This window comes from Triplophysa rosa, linkage group LG7 (assembly GCF_024868665.1).
Source record: "Triplophysa rosa linkage group LG7, Trosa_1v2, whole genome shotgun sequence".
Taxonomy (NCBI): Eukaryota; Metazoa; Chordata; class Actinopteri; order Cypriniformes; family Nemacheilidae; genus Triplophysa; species Triplophysa rosa.
In genome coordinates, this window is record NC_079896.1 from 1,352,426 (window position 1) to 1,376,535 (window position 24,110).

Here is a 24,110-nt window from a genome sequence, read left to right on the forward strand (position 1 = left end):
TGTATATTTGAACAGGATGCCACTGTTTTATTACTAAAAAGGGGAAAAGTCCAACATCAAAATACAGTTGCCACTCTACTGAAGGAAGCCCCGCCTTTCAGCAAAAGAGCCAATCAGAAATCATTAAAGAGGGAGGGGCCTCGCACATGCCTGATAGCTGAAGCGACCTGAAACAAAATATGTTTTTAATCACACACTGAGCGTAAGAAATACATCTATAGCACAGGCGATGTCAGTGAGTGTTTTTTTGTGATCTTAGCAAGCGACTTAAACGATTTCTTTCTTCCTTGTAGGACTGAAATAGCTGACGTTGCAAATATGGCCGCCATGACTTCTTGAAATAGGACTTTTGTCAAATTGCTCAATCAGTAACTTAATAAAACCTATAAAAATCAACCTCTTATTATGCGTCTAGTTAGCTAGCACCTAAATGATAAGAAGAGGAAGCAGAAGAAAACCTCAGAGTTCAGATTGGCTTTTTCATCAAAATGTTTCATAGTTTCAAACCTCGGTAAACGTCTTTTGCCTGAAAAGTAGCTTTATGCTAGAATTCTTTTAGGAAAAAACATGCCACCTGGTTAGTTATTTTGTGATGTAATGTCATGACATTTACTGCATCCTAATATCTTACAGCCACTGCATGTGACAGATGGAAAGATGTCTCTTATCACTGGATCAGCCAATGACAAGCCCAGCTGAGACGAGAGGACTTAACGTTGTGTTCAATATAGAGAACACATAAAAAAACATCCTCAAGCACACAGGTAAGAAGTAACAATGGCCTCTGATTGTGCAAAATGTTCCATTTTAACCAAAAGCACACCAGCACACGGCAGGGGAGCAAATACACATGACAAACGTCCAGGACAGACAAATGTCCGCTAGTCCAAGAAAACAACCTGGTGCTATTGACTGACACCAGAAGAGATGCCCACAATGAAAAGGCAAAAGATGGGTTGTTTAAAGCTGTCAATCAAACTCCTAAAGCTCCAGATCTCTCTCTTTCTCATGATTCAGACGTCCCAATTCACATAAAGTAAGAGATAAATTAAATATTATATTATGAAAGGACAGACGCATCAATGGCGCAGAAAGGTTTTTGCGTGTGACTAAAAAGTTTCCCATCTAAAAGAATGTGTTTGTCCTCATGTGTCGGATCACAGCAGGAGGACGAACCACGGAGCCGGGGAGCTGAACAGAAAAAAAGTGACAGATTCAGTCTGACAGGTTGACGAAAGTGTCCATGAAAACAGAAGTATGGAACGTTACAGGACGTGGGAGGATTAAAAGTGTGCTCTTTTGAGCGGGGAATAGTTCGGGATACCTGTGTAGGCGTCTTTTTAGGAGAGTGAATGTCACAAAACTGTCAAGAACCCGACAGGGTCATAATTCACCTTCAAATCACAATCAATAAATACAGAAAGCATTATGAAAATGAAGGCTATTTTTAAGATTAATAACATTTTTACATTGTGACGTTTTCAAAACATTTACACACCCTGTCTGTAATATATCATCTTTAACTACTGTAAGTAGAAAAAAAATCTCATTCTGAATATTGTAGCAGTAAATTGAGAAAAAAAACATTATGTCTGCTCTACATGGTTTTCAGTTCTGTATTACAGTAATAATAATAATAAAACTTGCTTTTGCATTTCTTTGCAATTGATTAAAACAGGCTCCAGTTTCATCATGCAATGCAGAATAACAGTGTGGACAAAAACACTGGACGTATTTTTATGTTTTTTACTACTGCATAAAACCACAGACTATTCATTTACCCTGAAACACCAAACATAACACATTTAAACAATGTTTTATTTTTAATTTGATTATAATTTAATTATAAATTATAATACAATTTTATAAATGCTTAAATGCAAAAAAATTCCATCAAATTACAAAAAATAGATAGGTTACACTTTACTGTATATTAAGGTACACAAATGAATCATTAACTACTTGCTTATTAACATGCATATTGGTTGTGTATTAGTATGTATAAAGCACGTACTAATCCCTTAGGGGCCATTTTTCCATTCCAATGCGCTACTTTCCCGTTGTTTTTCTATGTAAACACGGGTGCATTCATTTGTGTCGAGGTGGATGCCTCTTTAACCTCACTGTGTGTGTGTGTGTGTGTGTGTGTGTGTGTGCGTGCGTGTGTGCGTGCGTGTGTGCGTGCGTGCGTGCGTGCGTGCGTGCGTGCGTGCGTGTGTGTGTGTGGCAGACGTGCATGACCGTTACACGCGTCTTTTGATATCTGAGCGCTGCGTCTCGCGTTTTTAGACGTAGAGACGCGTTCTGTCTGAATGACCCCTTATTCTGCATTGCCTTATTCTACATCCCTTAATCCTACCCAATACCTAAAAACTACCGTATAAGCAGTAATTAGGAGTTAATTGAGGCAAAAGTCGTAGTTAATAGTGAGAATTGGTCCCTATTCTAAAGTGTGACCAATATTTAACGCTAATATGAGGGTTTTGTTTTTATACAGCGTCTATGCAAGTCACGGTAAATTTGACGTCATTCTCTCTTTTGACTGCCGTTATCAGACTCTCTCTATTTTTCTTATTTTCTTGAAACTAGTAAAAACACTATCTTTGAGTTTTTCTTTTGCTATTTGAGCAAATGAGAATGCAAATACAGTATATATTTCTGGTGGTCTCCCATTCACCGCTATAGAAGTTTACCCAACTATGATGACTTCCGCTGCTGAGAAACCCAGATGCGTGAAAAGGGTCCATTGTAATAAAAATCTAAGTCAACATGTCAGGAAAATTGGCAGAAGAACCCAAGCGCAGGCAACGGCAGTGAAGGGGTTAACAGAAATATTTATTTAACAACAAAACAGAACAAAAAACACCCACAATGGGGGAAAACAGAACTAAGGAATAAATATAAAACAAAAGACTTCCCACGAGGGGGCAAAATGAAAACAAGACAAATAACTAAACTCAAGGACACGACCAAACGTCTTAAATAATATCAGGCACAAAACATGAACAGGAACAGGAACAGGAACACGGGTAAACGCACGAACATGACCACATGACCACACCACCATCCAACACAACGCAGTACACGCAATACAAGAGCACAGGACAAAGAAACAAGAGGGTATATAAAGGGAAGACAAACGAGGGATAACGACATGGGGCAGGTGTGGGACATTAAACACTCAGGGAAAGATATCGAGGAAACGAGAGGAATGGGGTCAATGACAAGACACTGGAGAGAACGTATATTATTGTCAAACGGACAATAATATGTTTCTCTCCACACATAACCAAAGACTTTGTCATGGCTCTGCTACAGGACCAAGAAAAACATGACTAAGGAAGCAGAGCCATGACACAACAGAAACGTAACAATTTGTGTCATTGCAAAATTTGTATATTTAATCGCAACTCTTCCCGCTAACATCTACTTACGGATGTATACTGAATTTCCCCACCTTTACATTGCAAAGACGACGTCACATCGATTCACATACAGATGTGTGCAGATCGTCATGACAACAGCAACGAGACTCTAATTTCACATTTCATTCACACAGAACCAAAACTTACACCTGCCTAACATTTAACATAAGCTGAAAGATAAGTGCATGTCTCTTTAAAAGTGCATCACTGTTGCACAGTTTTCATCCTCTCAGTGTTTAAACTGCATGGCGGGTGCATTCATGATCATTTGTGTCGAGGTGAATGCCTCTTTAACCTCACTGTGTGTGTGTGCATCTCTCTCTCTGCTGAAGTGTGTGTGCGTCTCTATGCTCGAGCGTGCATGTACGTGTTTGTGTTTTCGCAGACCCTCACGCGCTCCGTTGACATTTCCCTGCATCCCTCCTCTGACATTTCCATCCTGTCACATCAGTTTTCATTTACTGAAGCGTCACATCAGCTCACACACGTCTCTAAAGAGACCCACGGTAACACTGGCCCGTGCAGTCTGACGGGAGCCCACCAAAATAACACACAACATTTACATGAGAGAATATATCTATGCAAATATCAATGCAAAATAAGATGACATCATCCAATCCATGTAAATGCTTATTTAATGACCTCATGAATATTTTTTTTGCAATTCTGAGACTATGAGTCAAACATTACCTTAAAGGGGTGGTGCAGTGTTTCATGCAAGAAACAATACGATAAACCTGTAAATAACACGTCTGCACATTCATTTAAACAATTATGTGTTGTTTTTTGTCTATATTTTTTCACTTTTGTACATAGTGCATTATTGTTATTATTCAATTTTCATTTTTTTCTATCTTAATGTGTATTTCATCTCTTTCATCTATGTTTGCACCATGTGTATACTTTCTTCTGCACTAAGCTCCCGTCGCCAAGTCAAATTCCTTGTGTGTGTAAACATACTTGGTAATAAAGCTCCTTCTGATTCTGACTTCTTTACAATGTTAAACGTGCTGTCTTCTCATGCTTGCCATGGCCAACTTGTCAAAAAACTTGAATTTGAAACATGAAACTTCCTTACGTAACAACTTTTCTTAGTCCCTTACTGGATAATTCTCCTGGAAAAGCACGCCCACGCGTCAACCAGCGAGAGCGAGAAAAAGTGCACGCCCACGTGTCAACCAGCGAGAGTACTGAAGTTCAGCTGTGTTTGTTTGTTCACTGCATTTCGGCGAGGAATGTTATATAAACGGTGGATATAACGCTGGTTTTGGAGATCGTTTAAACTGATAGATGGAGCGGTTCCAGCGCTAAAAGATGCTGGACATGAACTGCACGCGGTAAGTGAAACTGCGTCAAATGTCTGTGTTTTGTTGTCAATTGGCGCATACGTGCATTATGTAAACAACACAAACTTATAGTGAATCAACAGTTATGCAGGGATAATGCGATGATGTGTTGTGTGCTCGTGCTGTAGTCCCGTCCCCCTGCAAGCCTCCAGGGGCTCGGCTGTTTTCAGAAATAATGGTACAGCTGTATCTGTCTTTTATAAATGTGATCAAACTAAATACTCGATGAAGATACAAAGTATGCAGAGCTACTCCATAGGTACTCAAGATTAATATGAGATTGGCAGAAACTGTGTGTGTTACCTCATCTTTTACTAATTTCCGTGGAAAAACCCATTTCTTCAGAAAATATAAAAATCAAGTTTGCTATTTAACTGATCATCCCAGCCCCGGCAATCTCCGTCAACAATCAAAAGCGAAGATGCACCCTTTTATTTTATTTAGTGAAATTTTTGTTTATTTTTGTCTTTCTTCCTGTAAAGCTGCTTTGCAACAATGAAACATTGTGAAATGAATTGAATTTTATATTCAGATGCTGGTATTGACGCATTTTTATTCTATCCAAACTTCTATTGGACAAATATCTCCATACGCTCCTACAAACAAGATAATGTCATTGATATAAATGCTCAAATCTTATAAAAGTGTCATTTGTAAACTTGTCATCATACATATGCCCAAAAGCCAACAAACAAGAAAACAACAGAATTTCAGGGGTTCTTTAAATGATCGCCCAAAACAATCAAAAGCAAAACTTCATAACCGAATTCCCAACGCAAAACAAAACAACTCTTGAATGTGAACTGGACAGAAATATAAAACAGCTCTTATTCGCTCTCCTCGCACAAACAGCAGATGCTCTAACAGAAGGTGATGTCATAAAAGTGTCATGGTGGTGCACCTCTCGGGAGCGCTCATGAAAGACGCCGTTTGTCAACGCTGCAACGCTTTCTTCCTCCTCGTATTGGTCTTTGAAGAAGCGCAGACAAACTTTCTGACACCCCACGTGGGTCAGAGTCCGTCGAGGGACCGCCAGTACACGACAACAGGCCTGAGGGTGTGCAAAAGTGATTATTCATCAGAGGAGAAACGATAGCGAAGAACGACAAGGAAGTTTGCACAAAGATACTGGAAAAACACAATTTGAATAGCAACAGACTCAACAAACGGGGGATTTCTTTAAACGCAAGTTTAAGAAGAGCACACATAACATCTGAGATCAAATGAAGTTTCAGTCTCACCTTTAATGTCCCACAGGGTAAAATGGCGGTTGTTGGAGGCCTCGGGCGCCAGCGTGAAATAAAACCGATGTCCGGACTGCGGCTCGTCCCTGTCCACGACGCTGATGGTGTGAATGAGCTGAGGGAAAAAACACATAAAACATTTAGAGACAAAACTTAGATGACAAGTCTAGTGGGTGTGACGTTTTCTGAGACTGGGCCCAGTTACGCCGGCAGTGAGTTTTGTGAGACGACAGATGGAAGAGAAGGACGTGAGGTATCGAGAACCGGGCGAACGAGTGCGCGACACGTCAAGAGGAACCCGCTAAAATTCCCTCGATCCCCCTTTGCTCTTTTCTCATTACACGGTCATCAGAAGACTCACGCCTGTTTTTAGGAGGTGATTGAAAATCCTAAATTGAAATTAAAGTCCAGAGAGAAAAAGTCCATTAAAATTCTTTTGGCGAACCCTGAATGAGGACAGAGAGCGGAACGCTCGCGTTAAAACACGGGCTGGAAAACAAAAAGGAATCGCGCACACAAAGACTCAATGTGAAAGCAAGGACAAACGCGTCTACTACACTCCGAGGAGACCTCACGCTAACACTGATGTTTCCCTTCACGATGATTAAAGCTTCAGCCGCTGTGATTGTCTTTAAGTCCAGGAGGACGCGGCGGGTTTGACAGACTTTGCTTTGACTCCCGTGAGGAGAAACGTACCGTTCACTGTTGCTTTTAAAGGAACAATTCATTCAGAAATGAAAGATCTGTTATTTACTCTCTCAGGTTGTCATGAACACACATGCTGCTGCTTTTTCCACGAAGCACAACATATAAAACACAACTACAATCATATAAATAACCAACAATAACTGAATGAAGTGCTTACAAAGCCCACATTATTTGAGATGAAGAGCGCGTGGCCTAACAAAGACGCGAAACACAATGTTATCTGGTTGAGTTTAATAACTGACACGCGTTTGTTAAAAACCCAGAGAACATGTGAAGAGTTTCTTTCCAAAAAGAGATGACTTTGTTTTTAAACGTTTTCAAAAATCATGTTTTATATCATGTTTTTATTGTGTTAGTTCGCTGTATTTTCTGAGTCATCATGTCTTAAATCAAAACAAACCAACTGCAGTTTGATTCATATTAAGTGGAATGCACAATAAAAAATGTTAAAACGGCGTTATCTCTTTTTGGAAATAAACTCTTCATGTTATTTAGTAAAATGAACATTTGAAATGATGCAATTTTAACATTTTTGGTTAAAAAAATAAACAAAAAATCAATGAAGTACAAAACTATCTTACCCTTATTCACAATTACCAATCTCATGACAATTTGTTACTATTTTATGAATTATAAGATTTCATTCTTAGGTTTTAGTTTGATCTTCTTTTGTGCCAATTATGGTTGTATTTAGGAATTAGAGGTGGGGCTTCTTTTTTATTTTTCTTCTAATAATCATGCGTTTTTCTTCAATTCACGTCATAAAAGTTCATTCGAATTAACCACCTTACAAAATACCTTTGAATTCCTGAAAGATCAGCATAACATTTACTAATCACTCACATGACAATCTGCAGAGAAAGTTGCTAGCTGTTCCTTACAAACCCTCCTGAACATAAACAACAATATTTTTAAATCTATTTTGTTTCCTTGCAGAATAATAAAAACACTCTCGGGGGGGATGCGATACAACACATCATACAATCCGATTCTCACGGTACAAGTTCATTTCATGGGGTCTGAGATTAAGACTATTAACCCAACAGCAAGACCAGGACGTGGACCACTATGGAAAACTAAGTCTAAACTGGCAGACAAACAAGATAAAACAAATAATCATCCCGCAAGACTTCAATGACAAGTGAAGAGATCCCAAAACATAATTGTGAAGACTGTGAGTATTTACAGCTGTTAATGGTTATGAACGACGACGGTGAACTAAACAAACAAGCTTTATTATTCAGAGCGAGAGCCGCTCTTCTGTCTGTGACTGATAATAACACAACAGCTTTAATCATAACACATGCACAGCACTGCACACAAACTATCAGGACAGAAGAAAGAGTAAGAAATGGGACATGCTGGATTTTATTCCAACACAGGACGTTTGGTCTCTGACCAGCTGCAGAACTTGAAAGGGCCGTTCACACCAAGAATGATAACTATTAGTCTACAAATGAAATATTTAAATACATTTCAATTTAAGAGAATAATAAGAGCTGAAGAATTGTTAAACCATGAGAACCAATCAAAATCATTTGGAATTTGAAATAAAATAATTAAATGATCTTGTCTGAGCGCAAGAAACAAGGAAGAAGGATGACAAAATGAAATGAATGCATGGAATGCCATTCTTCCATCAAACGCTAACTGGAAAGCCAAGGACAAAAATAACAAAGGTCACGTGACATCTAATTTTGGGCAAAACTAATGCCTAAGGGTGTTTGGAGGGGAACGGAGGAGGTAAGAAGGTTAAACAGAGAACAAAAAGGGACTTCTGAGAGAGGCAGAGAGAGAAAAACAACGTGAAGAGAGAGAGATGCTCAGTTTGTGTGGGAGGTTATTGAGTGGCAAACACAGCTCCCTCAAGCAACATCATGTAATTAGATTTCCACCCAACAGCCCCCTCATGACCCGTTAAGACTTGGAAAGTGAGATGTGCAGAGTCTCCCAAAAGTCTTCCACGTTCTCCAGAGTCGTCCAGGACCAGAGGTCTTCTCCAAGAGCCTCACAGCGGAGGTGGAAGTTGACCTCCAAAACCAAACACCGAGTGGAGAGAAAAATAGTTTTAATTTCATAACTTTACATTTGCGATAAATTCTTGAGGTTTTCCACCAGTGGAACAGAATAAAAATACAGACAATACTCACACGCTCGGTGTGTACGGCGGAGCGACAGACGCTTTTTAAACACTGCAGGGTTTTTTTTACTTTTATACTGAAAATTAAGCATATCATTTAATATTTTATAGTATTTTGCCAGAGCATTCATTTTTGGATTGCCACACAAAAATGTCAATTAAGAAAATGACAAAGTTTGTATTTTGTAGCATTAAATTCATGGTTTTACTGTACACGTCGGATACCGCATCAATACAAATAACATGAGCGAATCAACACAAAACTGTGTATGTGTTCCAAACCCGAAACAGTGGTCATGTGACCGGGACTGTCCCACGGGAGGGTGAGACCCGTGTGATCTGTCATGCAGAGCCACTCGTGCCGTTTGACGTGTGGTGCAGAGCTGACAGCCGTCGCGGCCTCGGGCCGTTCTTAGTATTTGCCTCTCCACGCGGCCTTTCCTACACACGCTCAACTATATGATATCTGTCTCTTTATATCTGATCAATTCAAATACCACAGGGTCAGGAATTGAATGTCACGCATTTCACATGTCCATCAGAACAAGGGCCAGGCATCCAGATGATGCCATATTAATAACAGAAATAGTGGATCTGATGATATAAGATATTTTAGAAATGTAAAATGTAGGACAAAGCTTTCAATGTACTATGTAAGTACCACAGCATTTGATTATAAAACGACCTGCACTGACACTACTGATACTGATTTGCTTCTCATTTGGTACAAAACAAAACAGAACAGAATTAAACATGTCTACTTGTTATATTTATGGCTGTCAAACGATTAATCGCATCCAGAATAAAAGTTTGTGTTTACATAATATGTATCTGTGAAAAATAATTGTGTATTTATTAACACATACACATCCATGCATATATTGAAGAAAAATCTAAAAATTAATAAACATTTAAATATAATTTCATTTATTGGAAAATATAAATAAATACATGTAAATATTTCCTAAATATGTGTTTGTATTTATAAATACAAAATGAATATGCACAGTACATAGACATATATTATGTAAACACAAACTTTTATTCTGGATGCGATTAATTGTGATTAATCGTTTGACAGCCCTAGAAACATCTTTCATTTATTCATTTTTTTTACATAAAAGCATGGTTTATGATATAGGCTACATTAGATTATCTTATAAATCCCTTATGAAAAATAACCATAGTTTTACTACACTACCCACAGAATTAACAATAGTACCCACAAAATGACTAGGTCTTACAGTAATGGTAATTTTGTAGTTTTAACCATGACATTTGTAGCAAAACTATGGTAATGCAACTGGTAATCAACTAACCAAAAACACGATTACTACACTTTAAAGTAAAGTAAAGTTAAGAATTATTTAATTTTTGGAAATGAAATTGAAATGAAATAATCATACAGTACCTGTTCAATACCATCACTGTACCATGGTACCACAAGAGTACTTTTTTAAAGGAAAAACACCCCTTATTACCGTGGGTTGGTTGCCTCTTTATACAAATAACAAAACAGTCCAGTCCGTCTACCTGATGTTTAAATTCATATTAGCTCAAACACTTTCTCCTTCCATGCTCAACACCGGTGTCACGTCACTGGAGGGGGAGTGGAGCTCTCAAAGCTGCATCGGCTAAGCCCTGTTTTCTCCCTCATTCTGTCTGATTTATTCACCTTTTAAACACAAACAAATACGCTGTGTTGTCATCCTTCAAATGGGATCAAACTCCATGATTTAGCGGCTTAGGCTAATCTGATTTCACTCTTTTCCCATCATAAACAAGGAATGATACTAGCGAGCGCAGATGCGGAGAAAGCCGAAGCTAGTGTGGCACATAAACAAAGCCTGATAATTGGGCTCCCAGCGGAGCGTAAAAATAATGTCACATTCTCAATCATAAGAGACGCATGTACAGAGAACGTCTCTGTGGTAAACCCTGTTCTCCAACTGCACAAGAACTTGCATCCGAAATTTAAAACTAACGTTTGTCTCTAATGCTGGGTTCACACCAAACGCGAACTATCACGTTCCACGGTCCTTATAACTCGCGGGAAAAGTTCGTTATTTTCACGTGAGTGATGCGTTCTGACAAATATTTTCAACCTTTGGGGAAGACGAGATTGATGCGCGATTCACACCATTCACACCTCCTGCCGCGAGTTCGCTTCTATACGCGTCTTTGCATTGACTTTGTATTTAATTTACTCGTTCAAAACGCTTAATTCGCGTTTGGTGTGAACCCTGTGTAACTCAAACCGAACTTTCTTTTCATCAAAATAAGCACTATATAATAAAAGTACTAATATATATTTTTTGAGAAAACGTGCTGTTGCCATGGTTACTTAACATGATCTATTCCACATGAGGGAAACCAATACAATAACGGTAAATAAATAGCCTTGTGGTAAGTGCGCTGACACATAGCGTCAGGTTGTCATGGTCACCGGCGGTCCTTTACCGGTCCTGCTCCCCTGTCTCCTCTCAATGTCTTCCTGACTACTCTTCAATGTACTCTATCTTAAAGGCATAAAAGCCCCAAAAATATACTTAAAAATAAAAGAGTAAACATGTATACGTTTTCTATCACAGACCCTTACGAAAATGCAACCATAGTTTCACAGTAAACATCAAATTTACCATGGTTTTACTAGAATACTATGTTTAACCATCGTAAACAGTGGTTATACAATTCACAAAGAAATATGGCTACTGCACTTTTACTATAATAACTTTCCAAAGAGACAAACGCGTAGATGTAAAAACCGTTTGATGTCTCACTGAATGAGCCGCGAGTCTGGAGCAGGAGGTTTGGCCATAGATGCATCAATCCCAGATGAGAGATGAAGGAACGTAATTGCGCGTTCCTCCACAGGGCCGCTGGTTTCCAACACAATCACCATAGTGATTAATCATGCAGCAAGCGTGTGGCCCCGTGTTTGTGCTTGTAGTTACGGTACAAACAGCACCGTCCATGATCGTGTGTTGCTCAACTAAGCCAATTTAGTCGAGACACTCCGATGAAGGACCCCGGGGTGACGCGCGACAAATCACCTAAACACGTTACGGGTTATGGTAAAGCTATTAGAAACGCCGGATCTAGACGGCTACAGCGGGGGGCATCCGAAGAGTATTGCGTTTAATGAGAGATATTTATTACGTTACGCCTTTGTTTGGGGGAGGCAGACAGATCATTTTTTACCTTAAATGCACTTCGGAAACAGCAGGTATTTTGGCCCTTTCGCTCTGAATTCGTCTGCTGGAAGATAAACGCTCGCCCGGCTGTTTCTGGTTCTCTTTGTATCATGTACTTCCCATTCTTTCTATAAGTTAACAAGATGCCCAGATGAAAAGCAGACCCACGGCATGAAGCTAGCAACACTGTTCTCACAGTAGGGATGGTGTTTGTGGAGTTGTGGGAAGTGTTAGACTTCCGCCACCCATCCGGCTTTGTGTTTCTTCCAGAAACACGAAGCCTATCTTTAGCTAATCTGAGCACCTACACTGCCAACATCAGATGTGCTTTGGTTTTTCTCAAGGAATACTGTCTTTCTTTTAGGCCAATGTTCCTCAGAAGCCTGCTTACATTTACATTTATACAGCAGAGAGACATTCACAATGCGTTTCAGTTGTATAGTATATATTTTTACACTACCTCCGTTACTGGGAATCAAAACCTCGATTCTGGTGATGCCAGCCCCATTTAATATGAGATAAGGGTAACACTTTGCATTAAGGTTCCCTTCATAAAGCATTTATAAATGTGTTCATTGATGATTAATAAGTCATTTACAAATGCATTATAAAGCGGTTATAACTGCTTAAATAAAAAGGGGGATTCTAACGAAATGCCTGCCAAACAGTGAGCCATTTTTAACTCACATGTTATAAATGCTTAATAAATGTATTTATTCATTATTTATTTGATTCGAAAGCAGATTCATTATTATCTTGATGTTGTTTGTAAAATAGGCTGTCAGACGGGAGACTGTATGTTGGTTTTTCTTATTATTGTATATTTCATATCTTAGGTCACTTTTCAAACCATGTTGCTGACCTGATCCGATTCCCAATGTCTTCGAATTTATCTTGGTAAGCAAGAAAAAACTGCTTTGGATAAGCATCATGATCTGAAGGCATTCTGGAGGGCACCGTAAGACATTCAGAATCGTATCTAGTAAGCAACATGGTTTGAAAAGTGACATAAGATATGAAATATACAATAATAAGAAAAACAACATAACACCCTACAGTCTCCAGTCTGACAGCCTCATTTTGCAAATAAATAATGAATAAATACATTTATTTAACATTTATAACATGTGAGTTAATGGCTCACTATTTGGCAGGTATTTCATTAGAATCCCTTTTTATTTACGCAGTTATAACTGCTTTATAATGCATTTGTAAATGACATATTAATCATTAATGAACACACCGAGATAAGATTTAGATACACTTCATATGATCTTGATACATTCAGGATCAAACAGTAAAACTTTAGTGTTTCGGTGCTTTAAATAATAATAATAATATCTTATAATCTACATTAGGAAACAAAATATTATAAACATCAATTAATAAAATAAAATAAATAAATAATAAAATAATAAGATAAGATATTCGTTTTCGTATGTAATCCCAGATGAGATCTCTTACGTATCTCAAAAATTTCTCTTCAACGAATTAAATTAATTAGCACATGGAAACTTGCGCAAATCTCATCTCCGTCTCAGATATTTCTCCTGAGAAGAGTCAGAAATCTCACAGATGTCTCCATTAGAGTTTCAGAAGACACACGCACGCACACACAAACGTCTATGATTCCAAAGCAAGTTGTTTCACTTTGTCTTTTGAAAGGCTGAGGCCAAGTGAACGGCAGAACAACTTTCATGACATTTCTAGCTGAAAACAACTTATTTGTTGTTCTGTGTGTTCCTCTGGTCCCTTGAAATGAAAGGAGGGAAATATTCAGGACAAACCAGGACAAACAATGGCTTAGAGATCATTAAAAAGACCAATTCTAAAACTGCACTTCAATGCACTCAATAATGAGAAGCAGAGGCAAGAAAACAATATCACGGTCAAGAAAACTGTGTCAAGATGCAAAAAATAATGTCAGGTTTCATTTCTTTTGCCTACAGAAAACGTATTTTAAACCATGATGATGATGATGACGAGTTTTTACAAATGCACCATGGTTTTACTCTTTAACAAAACCAAAGACACGTGGCTAACCACATGTTTACCATGATTTTACTAGATTGCTGATTTTGTAGTAGAACTGAGAAAAACTGTTTAGGAAAAAAGTGGGATTAGACTGACTCACAAACACTGAGCTTTTACATCACTTCATATAAGCATTGATTTGTAAATGTATATTTTTCATGTTCAGGACTGTGTGATTAAAGCTATTGAAGGTGAAGTGACGTGTTAATGGCCGCGTCTCTTTGTACCTTAAACAAAACAACGTGATTCAGTCGATTCAGGACAGAAGTACCAGAAGTAGTGTGTAGCAGCTCTTGGACAAACAAACACTTTTATGTGAAGTGATTTTGAAAGAGTAAAATAACAAACTACATCACTTTTTTTCTCTTTCATTGTTTGTATTCTCTTTGTCTTTCACATTATGACCAATGTATTTCAGAGTCACAAGGGCCATTTGTTTTATATTTTTAAGATCGACAGTCCCAGCCCTCATTCCCTTTCATTAAACAGAAAACAGCGAGTAGTATATTATTCAGAATAGTGTTTCACAGAGAATATAAAGTCACACCCGGTTTCATTTTCATTCCACGTGTAAACAAGAGCAAAGATGTGAAACAAGTTGCTACAAAGTGAAGCAGGTGAGTTTGCTTCAAGAGTTTTTTGCGACTGATGAGTTTATAAATTGCCTTCGGGACAAACGTATCATTCGTTCCAATTGAAAAAGGTCCAAACTAGGAGCACAGCAACATAATGAAAGTATTTCGACACAAAAAAGGAAAAGTGATTGACTCGCTAGCACACGCCAATTGTTCTGCAGTGACTTCAATATTTCCGTCCAGGTTTGGCGGTCCGGAGAGGTCAGAAGCATCTTTCAGACCGTCCGGCCACAGAGGAACGAGCCGAGCCAAACCACATTAGCCCGCAGGGATGAGGCGAAATATTGAGCTTTATAAAACCAAATGCGGTTAAGTGTTGTAAACCGCCGTCAAACCGAATCAAAGAGGCCACAATGCAATTAGATTCTCATCACTTCATCACACCGCACGCCTGATGTTCCACGAACGCCGTGAAATGAATGAATATTCGTCACATATGCTTTCATGGAAATGCCATTCGTTCTCTCCCAGGTTCCTATCGAGACCTGACAGCTTTATCAACACGAGAAGCCACTGAGCTATTGTCTTCTGACCGCAGATATGATCCCGGAGGCGTCGCTGATGATTTACTCTGTGCGGAACAACGGATCTCATTTCCCCCTCCGTTCAAATGCAGATGTAATCATATCGATAAAGAGTCTGGAAGTTTGTGATTAGATTGATGTGACTTCACAATACGCAAAGTAGAGAGACTTTATCTCACCTGGCCGGGTTTGGCATCCTCGCAGATAGACGCCTCGTACGGAGTCGCCAGCTCGGGAGGATTGTCATTGACATCCAGTATCCGGATGCTTACAGCGGTCTGAGAGGCCATGGACGTGTTATCTGTGAGGAGGAGAGGAGAAATTAAACATACAGCATCATTTATACAGGATTTCAATATGTACATGTTATTATGTGAATGAACTGTGAAGAAGGGTTGCACACAGTACCGGATGCTACAGTAGTATCGTGATACTCAAGCTTCAAAATACCCACGATGCCGCTGTTTTTTTTTACGGTAGTATCAAAGTACCGTATGATATGTTGCATATGCACATTAACGTTCATTTGAACACTTACATCGGACTTTTTGCGATGTTTCTCTCCTAAATGAATCCGTGTTTTAAACAATTCGTACGAGATAATGATTCAGCGACAGTGTCTTTGCCCTTGAATAAATCAGCCGTTTTCAACAAAACTGAAACTATTTCCCTTTACAAACATTGCTGTATAAATTAAATTTGTTGCATATTTGAATTAGTTCCTATGTGAAAAATGTTCTAGTGTACTTTAAAGTTTACTGTAGTAAACTATACTAAAATTCCTGGGCACTAGTGTTTTTTCGTCTTGTCATACTAAATATCAAAGTATACTACAGTATGTTCTACACTGTAGGATACTTTTGCGATACAATTTATCCAATTCCTATAGTTAATCATACAAAATATTGTAGTTTACTTTGAAAAGTGAAATATATTACAGTATCTTACAGTTTACTATAGTAAATACAAAATGTTTAATCTCGATCTGTGTTTTTACGACATTTGTAGATTTAAACTATGGACATGGCACGACATTGTGATACTACTTGGTATCACGATACTTCCGTTGGTATAGTATCGTAAGATATGTTTATGATATCATAACAGCGTAGAACTCGATGAACTCGATTTTGTTGATGAAAATTGAATGAAAAATGAATTTGAAATGATTGAGTCGATTTCTAAATAATGACTCTGACCATTCACACATGAAATTGTAAGTGTGGGGGTTGTCTTAAAGGTACAGACACCAATAAATGCATTTAATATAAGACTGAGTTATTTCAATCATGACCTTGTAAGGCTACAACCAAACGTAATTTTTATCATGTGTTTTAATGAGGTCAGGAAATCTGTATACACGTAATTACTGTAGGTTACTTGTAGGTTGTAGGTTCATTTAACATCTAGTAATTAAAACTCATGTGTTGGGAGCCAGCTGATCCTCAAATAATGATTGTGTTTTATTATTTCATTAAAAATACTTTAATTGATTTAATTGTGTTATTCACACGCGTGATTGTTTATTCACAGAGATGTGAAGTTCACACCTTATATTATAATCAAATGTGTTAATTAAATTCAGGTTAATTAATAGTTTTTATTTCACCGTAACATCTATTCTTTATTTATGTCTCTCCATTATAAAAACAAACATTTTCCATCTGTAAACGATCACGTTTTTGAAAGACTGTAAGAGGTGATGGCGTACAGTAGGTTATAATCTAGAATCCCCTTCAGATTAAATGAAGCGCCGCAGGCTGACAGCAAATTATGACGGAAGTAAAATCTCATTCATTTTCCTCATAGTGAAATTGATTTTTAAGGATAACATATAACCCTTTCAAGACAGAGACGCCGTGAGCTCTGAGGTTGTTAAGTGATGATGTATGATCCTGCAGAAACGACACGAGACAGTGATTTCAACTTCATTTAAAAAATAAATAAAGATATTGAACAAATGTCTTCTAGAAATAAAGCTGCAGAAGATGCAGCCCCCCCAAAAATGAAAAATTCTAGATCTATTAGAATGAATTAATGCAGTTTCAAAGTGACAACATAGGAAAAGGTTACAGCGCGTGCGCACGTTCCTGGACTGCCCTTAACTTCCGGTACACAACTGTTACTTGGCTAAACTCGTCTTTCCAATATTTTGAATTTAGACTGCGATACCAAAGTCAACCACTAGATTTCAATGTACCATACGGTTTCATTAAATGCGACTGAACTACAGGACCCATTCAACAAATTTGTTTATTTATTTATTACAATTATTATAAAAAAAATAATAATATAAATGGTACTATTAACATAATATATACTATTAAATAGTTTATTTATTTGGATCCCCATTAGCCACTACCTAGGTAGTGGCTACTTTTCCTGGGGTCCCAACAAGTATAAATTACAAAAATACATCAAACAACAACAATAAACATCAAGTCAATAAAAGATACAACATTTAAAGACTAACCATTTTTAATACATTGTGTCATTAAATATTCCTTTAAAGATTTTTTAAACCTCATTTTACTTTAAAAAAATGTAATATATGATGGTAAATCATTCTATATATTTCAGTTTGTTGTCTTGCATTGGTTTTTGAAACAGGAAAACATCCTTTTGATGCATGCCTGGTCTTAAAATTATGACTTGCACTACTATATATAAGTTGACAATACAGTTATATTATTGGACACTAGCCAAACACAGACCGGAAGTTAAAGGGACACTTCACCAAAAAATTAAAATTCTGTCATCATTTCCTCACCTTCCAGTTGTTCCAAATGTGTATAAATGCCTTTGTTCTGATGAACACAGGGAAAGATATTTGGAAGAATGATTATACCCAAACAGATTTTGCCCCACATTGACTCCCATAGTAGGAGGTAATCACTTTTTTTGTTCTACTGAACACAGAAGAAGATATTTTGAAGAATGTAGGACAGCAAACAGTTCTGGGGCACTTTTGACTACCATTGTTTTTTTCCTACTATGGGAGTCAATGGGTGTTGAGATCTGTTTGGTTATAAGCATTCTTCCAAATATCTTTCTCTGTGTTCATCAGAACAAAGGCATTTATACAGATTTGGAACAACTCGAAGGTGAGGAAATAATGACAGAATATTCATTTTTTGGTGAAGTGTCCCTTTAACTGCAGTCCGGGCATGTGCGTCTGATGAAACGGTCTATATAAATTAAAACTTTTAGACAAAAAGACAATTGTGTATGTAATAAAACTGTCTGCTAGCGTATATTTCTGATATTCACCCAAATACACCGATAACAGAATGAAACACTAACGCACATAACGCCTGACATCCATAAGACACAGATGTCAAGGGTATTGCACCCTGAAAGCCAGCAATACTTTCTCTGTGGTTATAGAGCAAAGATCAGAGGTAAATTTAACTAGTGGTGGGTGTGTGAGATATGAAGAGATATGAGTAGATTAGAGAGAGACGGACAGATGCTGGGCGGCCACCTATCTTCAGAACATATTAGCAGTCGGGCACTATCTTAGAAAACTTGTTTCTCAATCCGGTTTGAAAGCATTTCCACTGTGTGCGACAACGAAATGAAGTCGTGCGGTGACTGTGTTTAATCTAAAATCATCGGAGGATGCTTGTTTAAAATATATAGTAAAAATGAATCAATCATTTAAAGGGACAGCTCACCCGAAAATGAAAATTATCCAATCATTTATTTACCTGGCGTCATTTCAAACCTGTGTGACTTTCTTTCTTCTGCGGAACATAAAAGAAGATATTTTAAAGAATGTTGGTAACCAGACAACACTGAACCCCATTGACTTACATTGAACCACTGAGACATTTCTCAAAATATCGTCTTTTGTGTTCTGCAGAAGAAAGAGTCACGTACAGATCTGGAATGAAATGAGGATGAAAACAAAAGATGGCAGAATTTACAAATACACAATAATTAAATGTAACTTTTCACATAGTAAACATATGACATGTCAACCCTAATATGACATTGATTATGTTCCCGTCAAAAGGAAAACTTTGTGCAAGAAAACACATTTGAAGAGAAATAATCAGTTTTATGATTCACATCCAGGCGAATGTTTGTCAGAATAAAGTTCACATAACCTTTGGTGTGTGGCCATGACTCATTTGAGCTCCAGTGGGAGATCGGCTCTCAGCCATCCTCGTGTTAGCTGGCACTGAATTCCTCTATCTGACAGACCTATGGCCTACATATTCAATTAAACTCGTCATGTTTTATCAGCTTTCCTCGCCTGAACGAACCGTGCCTAATGAGCTTCAAACGCCGTACAAATTGACAAAACAATACGCCTGTCCTCACCGGAGGCCCATCCAATAGCAACAATTTGGCACATAAACAAGAACTGAAATTTATTTTATTTCGTATCGCTTTTCGTTTTTCCACAGGTGAGTCATTGGACATGGTGAACAATCGGCTAATTTTAACTTTGACTGTAAAAAGCCTCGTGTCTGTCGTCAGGGCCTGCTGGACAATAGATGTCGGCCTGAATAAACGTCTCTGCATTTCGGTCACAACTGGAGATGAAACGAGTGAATCATGCTGTTCTCGTTGTCTCCTTATGAAAATTTACCATGGTTTTACTACAGTTAAAATAGAAAAACCATGCTTTTATCACAAAATAACCATGGTTTTGAAAACCATGTTTTTTGTAAAAACCATAGTAAACGATGGTTACTGTAGTAAAACCATGGTCTTGCCCTAAGTAATCAATGCGCCAAAAAAACACAGTTACTACACTTCTACCATAAAAAAACATGGTTAATTTTCATAAGAGGACAAAGTACTGATTCACAACACCTACTGCTGTGTCCCAGATGAACATTTTATTGCTCAAAGGTTCTCTTTCATGACTTTTAAAGATTTGATGGGGTTCTTTGTTGTGTCTCATATAAGTATCAACAGTTCTCATTTTCCCGTCCTGCGCCGCGTTGTTTAAATCGCAAATGCATTTGTGCCCATAGGCGTGCTGGTCTATAAAAGAGGTGTGTTCATGCGCATTGTTGGCGCGTTGCTATTTTGAGGAACTGAAAATAGACTGCGCCATAGACTCACTCAAACCTGCTCTAAAGTCTAAAGTCAACAGCGCAATATTTGTTAAGTTATTTAAAGAGCGCGTTAGGAATATGCGGCTATAGGCGGGTGCAAATCGCGCATACATTCTGCTTATTACACACAGAGGGACGCGCAGCAGCACACAAACATGCCAAATATTACAAATAAATGGATTACAATGTAAACGATGCACTGTAAACCCAAACAGTATAACTAAATTATAATGGAAAGTATCTGGTACTCAAAATGTGCCACTAAGTTGAACTAACTATTATTTTTGAGTTCATTCAACATCTATCATAGATTTAAGTTAACAGTACATTTTTTTGGTGTTTTTACAACTACGCTAAAGTTTAGAGTTAGTGGGACTTGAAAAAATAGATTCAACCATAATCAAATATTTTAATGTCAAACATACGCCCTCTAGTGGCGTTCTTTACCTAAATGTAAAAACCACTCAGACGCTCAGAACACATGTTTTCCTACTATGGTTGTCAATGGGGTCCAAGAACTGTTTGGTTAAAATCCTTCCAAATATCTTTCTCTGTGTTCATCAGAACAAAGACATTTATACACATTTGTAACAACTCAAAGATGAGTAAATGATGACAGAAGTTTCATTTTTGGGTGAACTATCCCTTTAAGAGTCAGGGATCTTACTGCGATCACTTGTTTTATGTATGCCTTGATCAACTATTTGACATTCATTCCATGTCAAGTTAGCATTGTTTGGTCTAAACGTGTGTTCCACTTTTAACATTGGTTTCAATGCGAACTTTAAGGATCAACATGATGTACACACAAGGCGAACAACAGTGCTCTGTGCACTTCCTGTTTATCTGAGAGACGACACCTCAAAATTCTTCAAAACATTCACGGTAACTCACGTATTCTGCATATTTCTTAGTATTATATTTCAGCATTTTAGTTTTTAGTTTTTTTTCACACTGGTAAGATAGCATTTGGTAATTGTGTTTCAACACTTTTTACATTGAGGAAGATTCAGACGAGCCAGATGTTGATTCATCAGTTGTCCTTTTGACAGTCGTCAGAGAACTCCCAAACATTGCTCTTCAGTACAATCCAGTTCAGATTTCGATCGTCCTTGAGAATGAAGTTGTCATAAGCCTGCAAAGACGCCCTTTGATGTTTGGCTTAATCTATGCGTTGGATATTTCATGTCCAAAAGAGATGGCCGACACATTTGAGTTCATTCAGAAGGTTCTTTTGGGTCTTGATGATGGCAAACTTCAGCCAAGGGTGCTGGCTCTAAAGAATGACCTGCTGAGTCATGCACAGTCATTTTCTTCTGTCACAAAGAACGTTCTTATGTCACAAAGTTTTTAAAAACTTTGGAGATGGCAGATTTGACCAGGTGTGCTTTTTTTTTGTTGCACAGAACAAAATGCCTATTGAGGTTATATTTCTTTTTTTTTCTTTGACCTGGTGTGCCTGTAGACGGTCTGCTCACGCGCTGTGACCTCTCGCACGAGCAGACGCGTTTCCTTTCTGGAGAAGTTCTCTTCCGAATTCCGAATTCTTCTCAGAAGAAATATCTGAGACAAAAATTTGACTTCTATTATCTGAGACACAAATGAAACATTTCCATTTGCTCTTTATCTTAATTTCTTTAAATTAATGAAGCAAAATAGCAACAACAATTTCTAACCAACGGTAAAGTCAGCTTATTGCTTATGAAAATGGAAAATGGACAGCAGTATTTATAGAAATGTCTTAGAAAAAAACCTTCGGGTTTATAATGGTCAGAAAATGCAAATTACAGAATGTCTTGAAATAGTTCAGGCAGAATGCCGTTGCCTTCGTATTTTTCACTCACCACACTAAATGTCCTTTCTGTCTAGATAAAGACACAAACGTTGGTAGTATCTCTTTACCCTGAGGGCAAGACATGATGGTTTCTCCTCTATTTATCACCTGAAAAAGATGGAGGCTGAGAGAAATCCTGTCTGCAGTTTGATATCACACACCCTATCAAACGCCCAGAAATTATGTGTCACTCTTCCTCAGCCGTTAGCCGAACCCGTCTGACAGCAAAACTCCCGTCCGGCTGCCGTCTGGAAGCACGACGTCAAGACTCGGGCAAGAAAAAGACCTGATAACTTCTTATAGACGACAGGAAAGAAAATTTCATTTCCTCAAGTCGTCTTTAACCGTTCGAGTGCACGTGGCCACACCTGCATCGGCTAAACCGATGACCTCAAAAAGACTAAAGTCGTGTGTTTAGTCATCTGACGGATATCGAACCATCTTCTCTAAACGTTTGGAATCTCGAGTTTGAAATATTATATTTACTAATAGCAGCGGCGATGGCGCGTGAAACTTTCTGCACACATCGATCCGTCAGCGTAACTCTTCGGTGAACGCTCATTACGCTCTTGAATGAAGTGTGAAATTTTAAGATGCGATCGTATGAGGGAATCATTTAAAAAACGTTTCCAAGCTGGGCCTTCTAACCTTTTCCGCCTCATCGCCCGCTGGTGTCGTGTATTTGGACGTGAATGAGCGTGGACTGATATTCGATGGGAATTTTGATTAAGCTGTCCACTCGCAAGAATAAAAACGCGTCTCTGCGAGTAAAACAAAAGCTTTTTCCTCAACTTTAAAATGACCAATTAACACCAAACCCAACATGTGATGCAATGCTTAGAAAGAGCAACTCAGGACGGCACCAATTTGTCTTGAGATGAATAAATTGGCCTTGAGTGCAAAAGCCGGGCTGAATGTTGGGTCACATGATAACAGCAACCCAGCGAATGTATATACACAAGATAGACTTGTATAAACCACAAGCCTCTGAAATCTCAAAACAAAGTCATTTGACTTCATCGCATAAACATAGGGACTTAAAATAACCTGAAATCTTGTAACGTGCAATTATTTCAAACAGAGATGGCGATAGAGAGACTTTAAGTTATTGCAGCTTTAAATAACAACTTGTCACACCTTCGTCATCATATCTTCAAAATGGGCATCAATCTATATGTCAAAAATCATTTATATAACCGTTTTGAGCTTCATTATCCTATCATCATAACAGACCCTCGGACGTCAAGACAAAACACGTCTGCAACACGCTCGACTGTGAGTTTGCAGTGGATCGTGAGCCATGTTCATGATGTTCACCTGCTTCCATGGCTGTGACGGTGATGTTGTGCCAGCCGGCCGTCTCCCGGTCCAGGATCTTTCCCAGAGTAATGGCACCGGTTACAGGGTCGATGTTAAAGATCTGCTCCTGGTCTGTGTTTCGATCTATAGAGAACCTGAAACAGATAAAGTAGTTAGTAAAGGCTCCACAGAGACAGTTGTGTGCCAAATCCATTTTGTTCTTATTCTTTTAGATTTATGGTCTTGTAGAAAAGAAATAAATGAAAAATAAATAATACATTAAAAATAAATATTAAAGACACATGAACCTCAAGCATCAATTTTGGAGCTTTAGAAACTTCAGATAAATGATAACAAACATACTGAATATGTCCATCCAAAGAGATGATGTTTTTTTTTGTTTCTGGTGTACATGACATCATATTTTCTTCAGCAGATTTTTAAACCTCTTTTAAACACTATCTGAAATGGATTTCACAGCATCCGTCAATTGACAGATCAGCAAGTGTTTGTTTTTTGTTAGTGTACGAACCAAAAGAATAAAGAGTTGAGGAGAGTTCTGCTAACATTACACAAACTGAATATTATATTATAATATATTTTTGGTAATATTATAATATATATTGATATCCTGCATTAAAGAAATTCAGCT

The 24,110-nt window shown here is 38.0% G+C and overlaps 1 protein-coding gene across 2 annotated transcripts in view; it reads right to left on the reverse strand.

Annotated features, from left to right (window-relative positions):
- LOC130556948 (cadherin-22) overlaps positions 1 to 24,110 on the reverse strand; it is a 141,196-nt gene that overhangs the window by 12,748 nt on the left and 104,338 nt on the right. For both annotated transcript variants that reach the window (XM_057338305.1, XM_057338307.1), the window contains exons 8-10: positions 23,477 to 23,613; positions 15,430 to 15,551; positions 6,013 to 6,130 (exon numbers count right to left, since the gene is read on the reverse strand). In XM_057338305.1, coding sequence (XP_057194288.1) covers positions 6,013 to 6,130; positions 15,430 to 15,551; positions 23,477 to 23,613 — 377 coding nt within the window. The remainder of the gene's footprint in view (positions 1 to 6,012; positions 6,131 to 15,429; positions 15,552 to 23,476; positions 23,614 to 24,110) is intronic.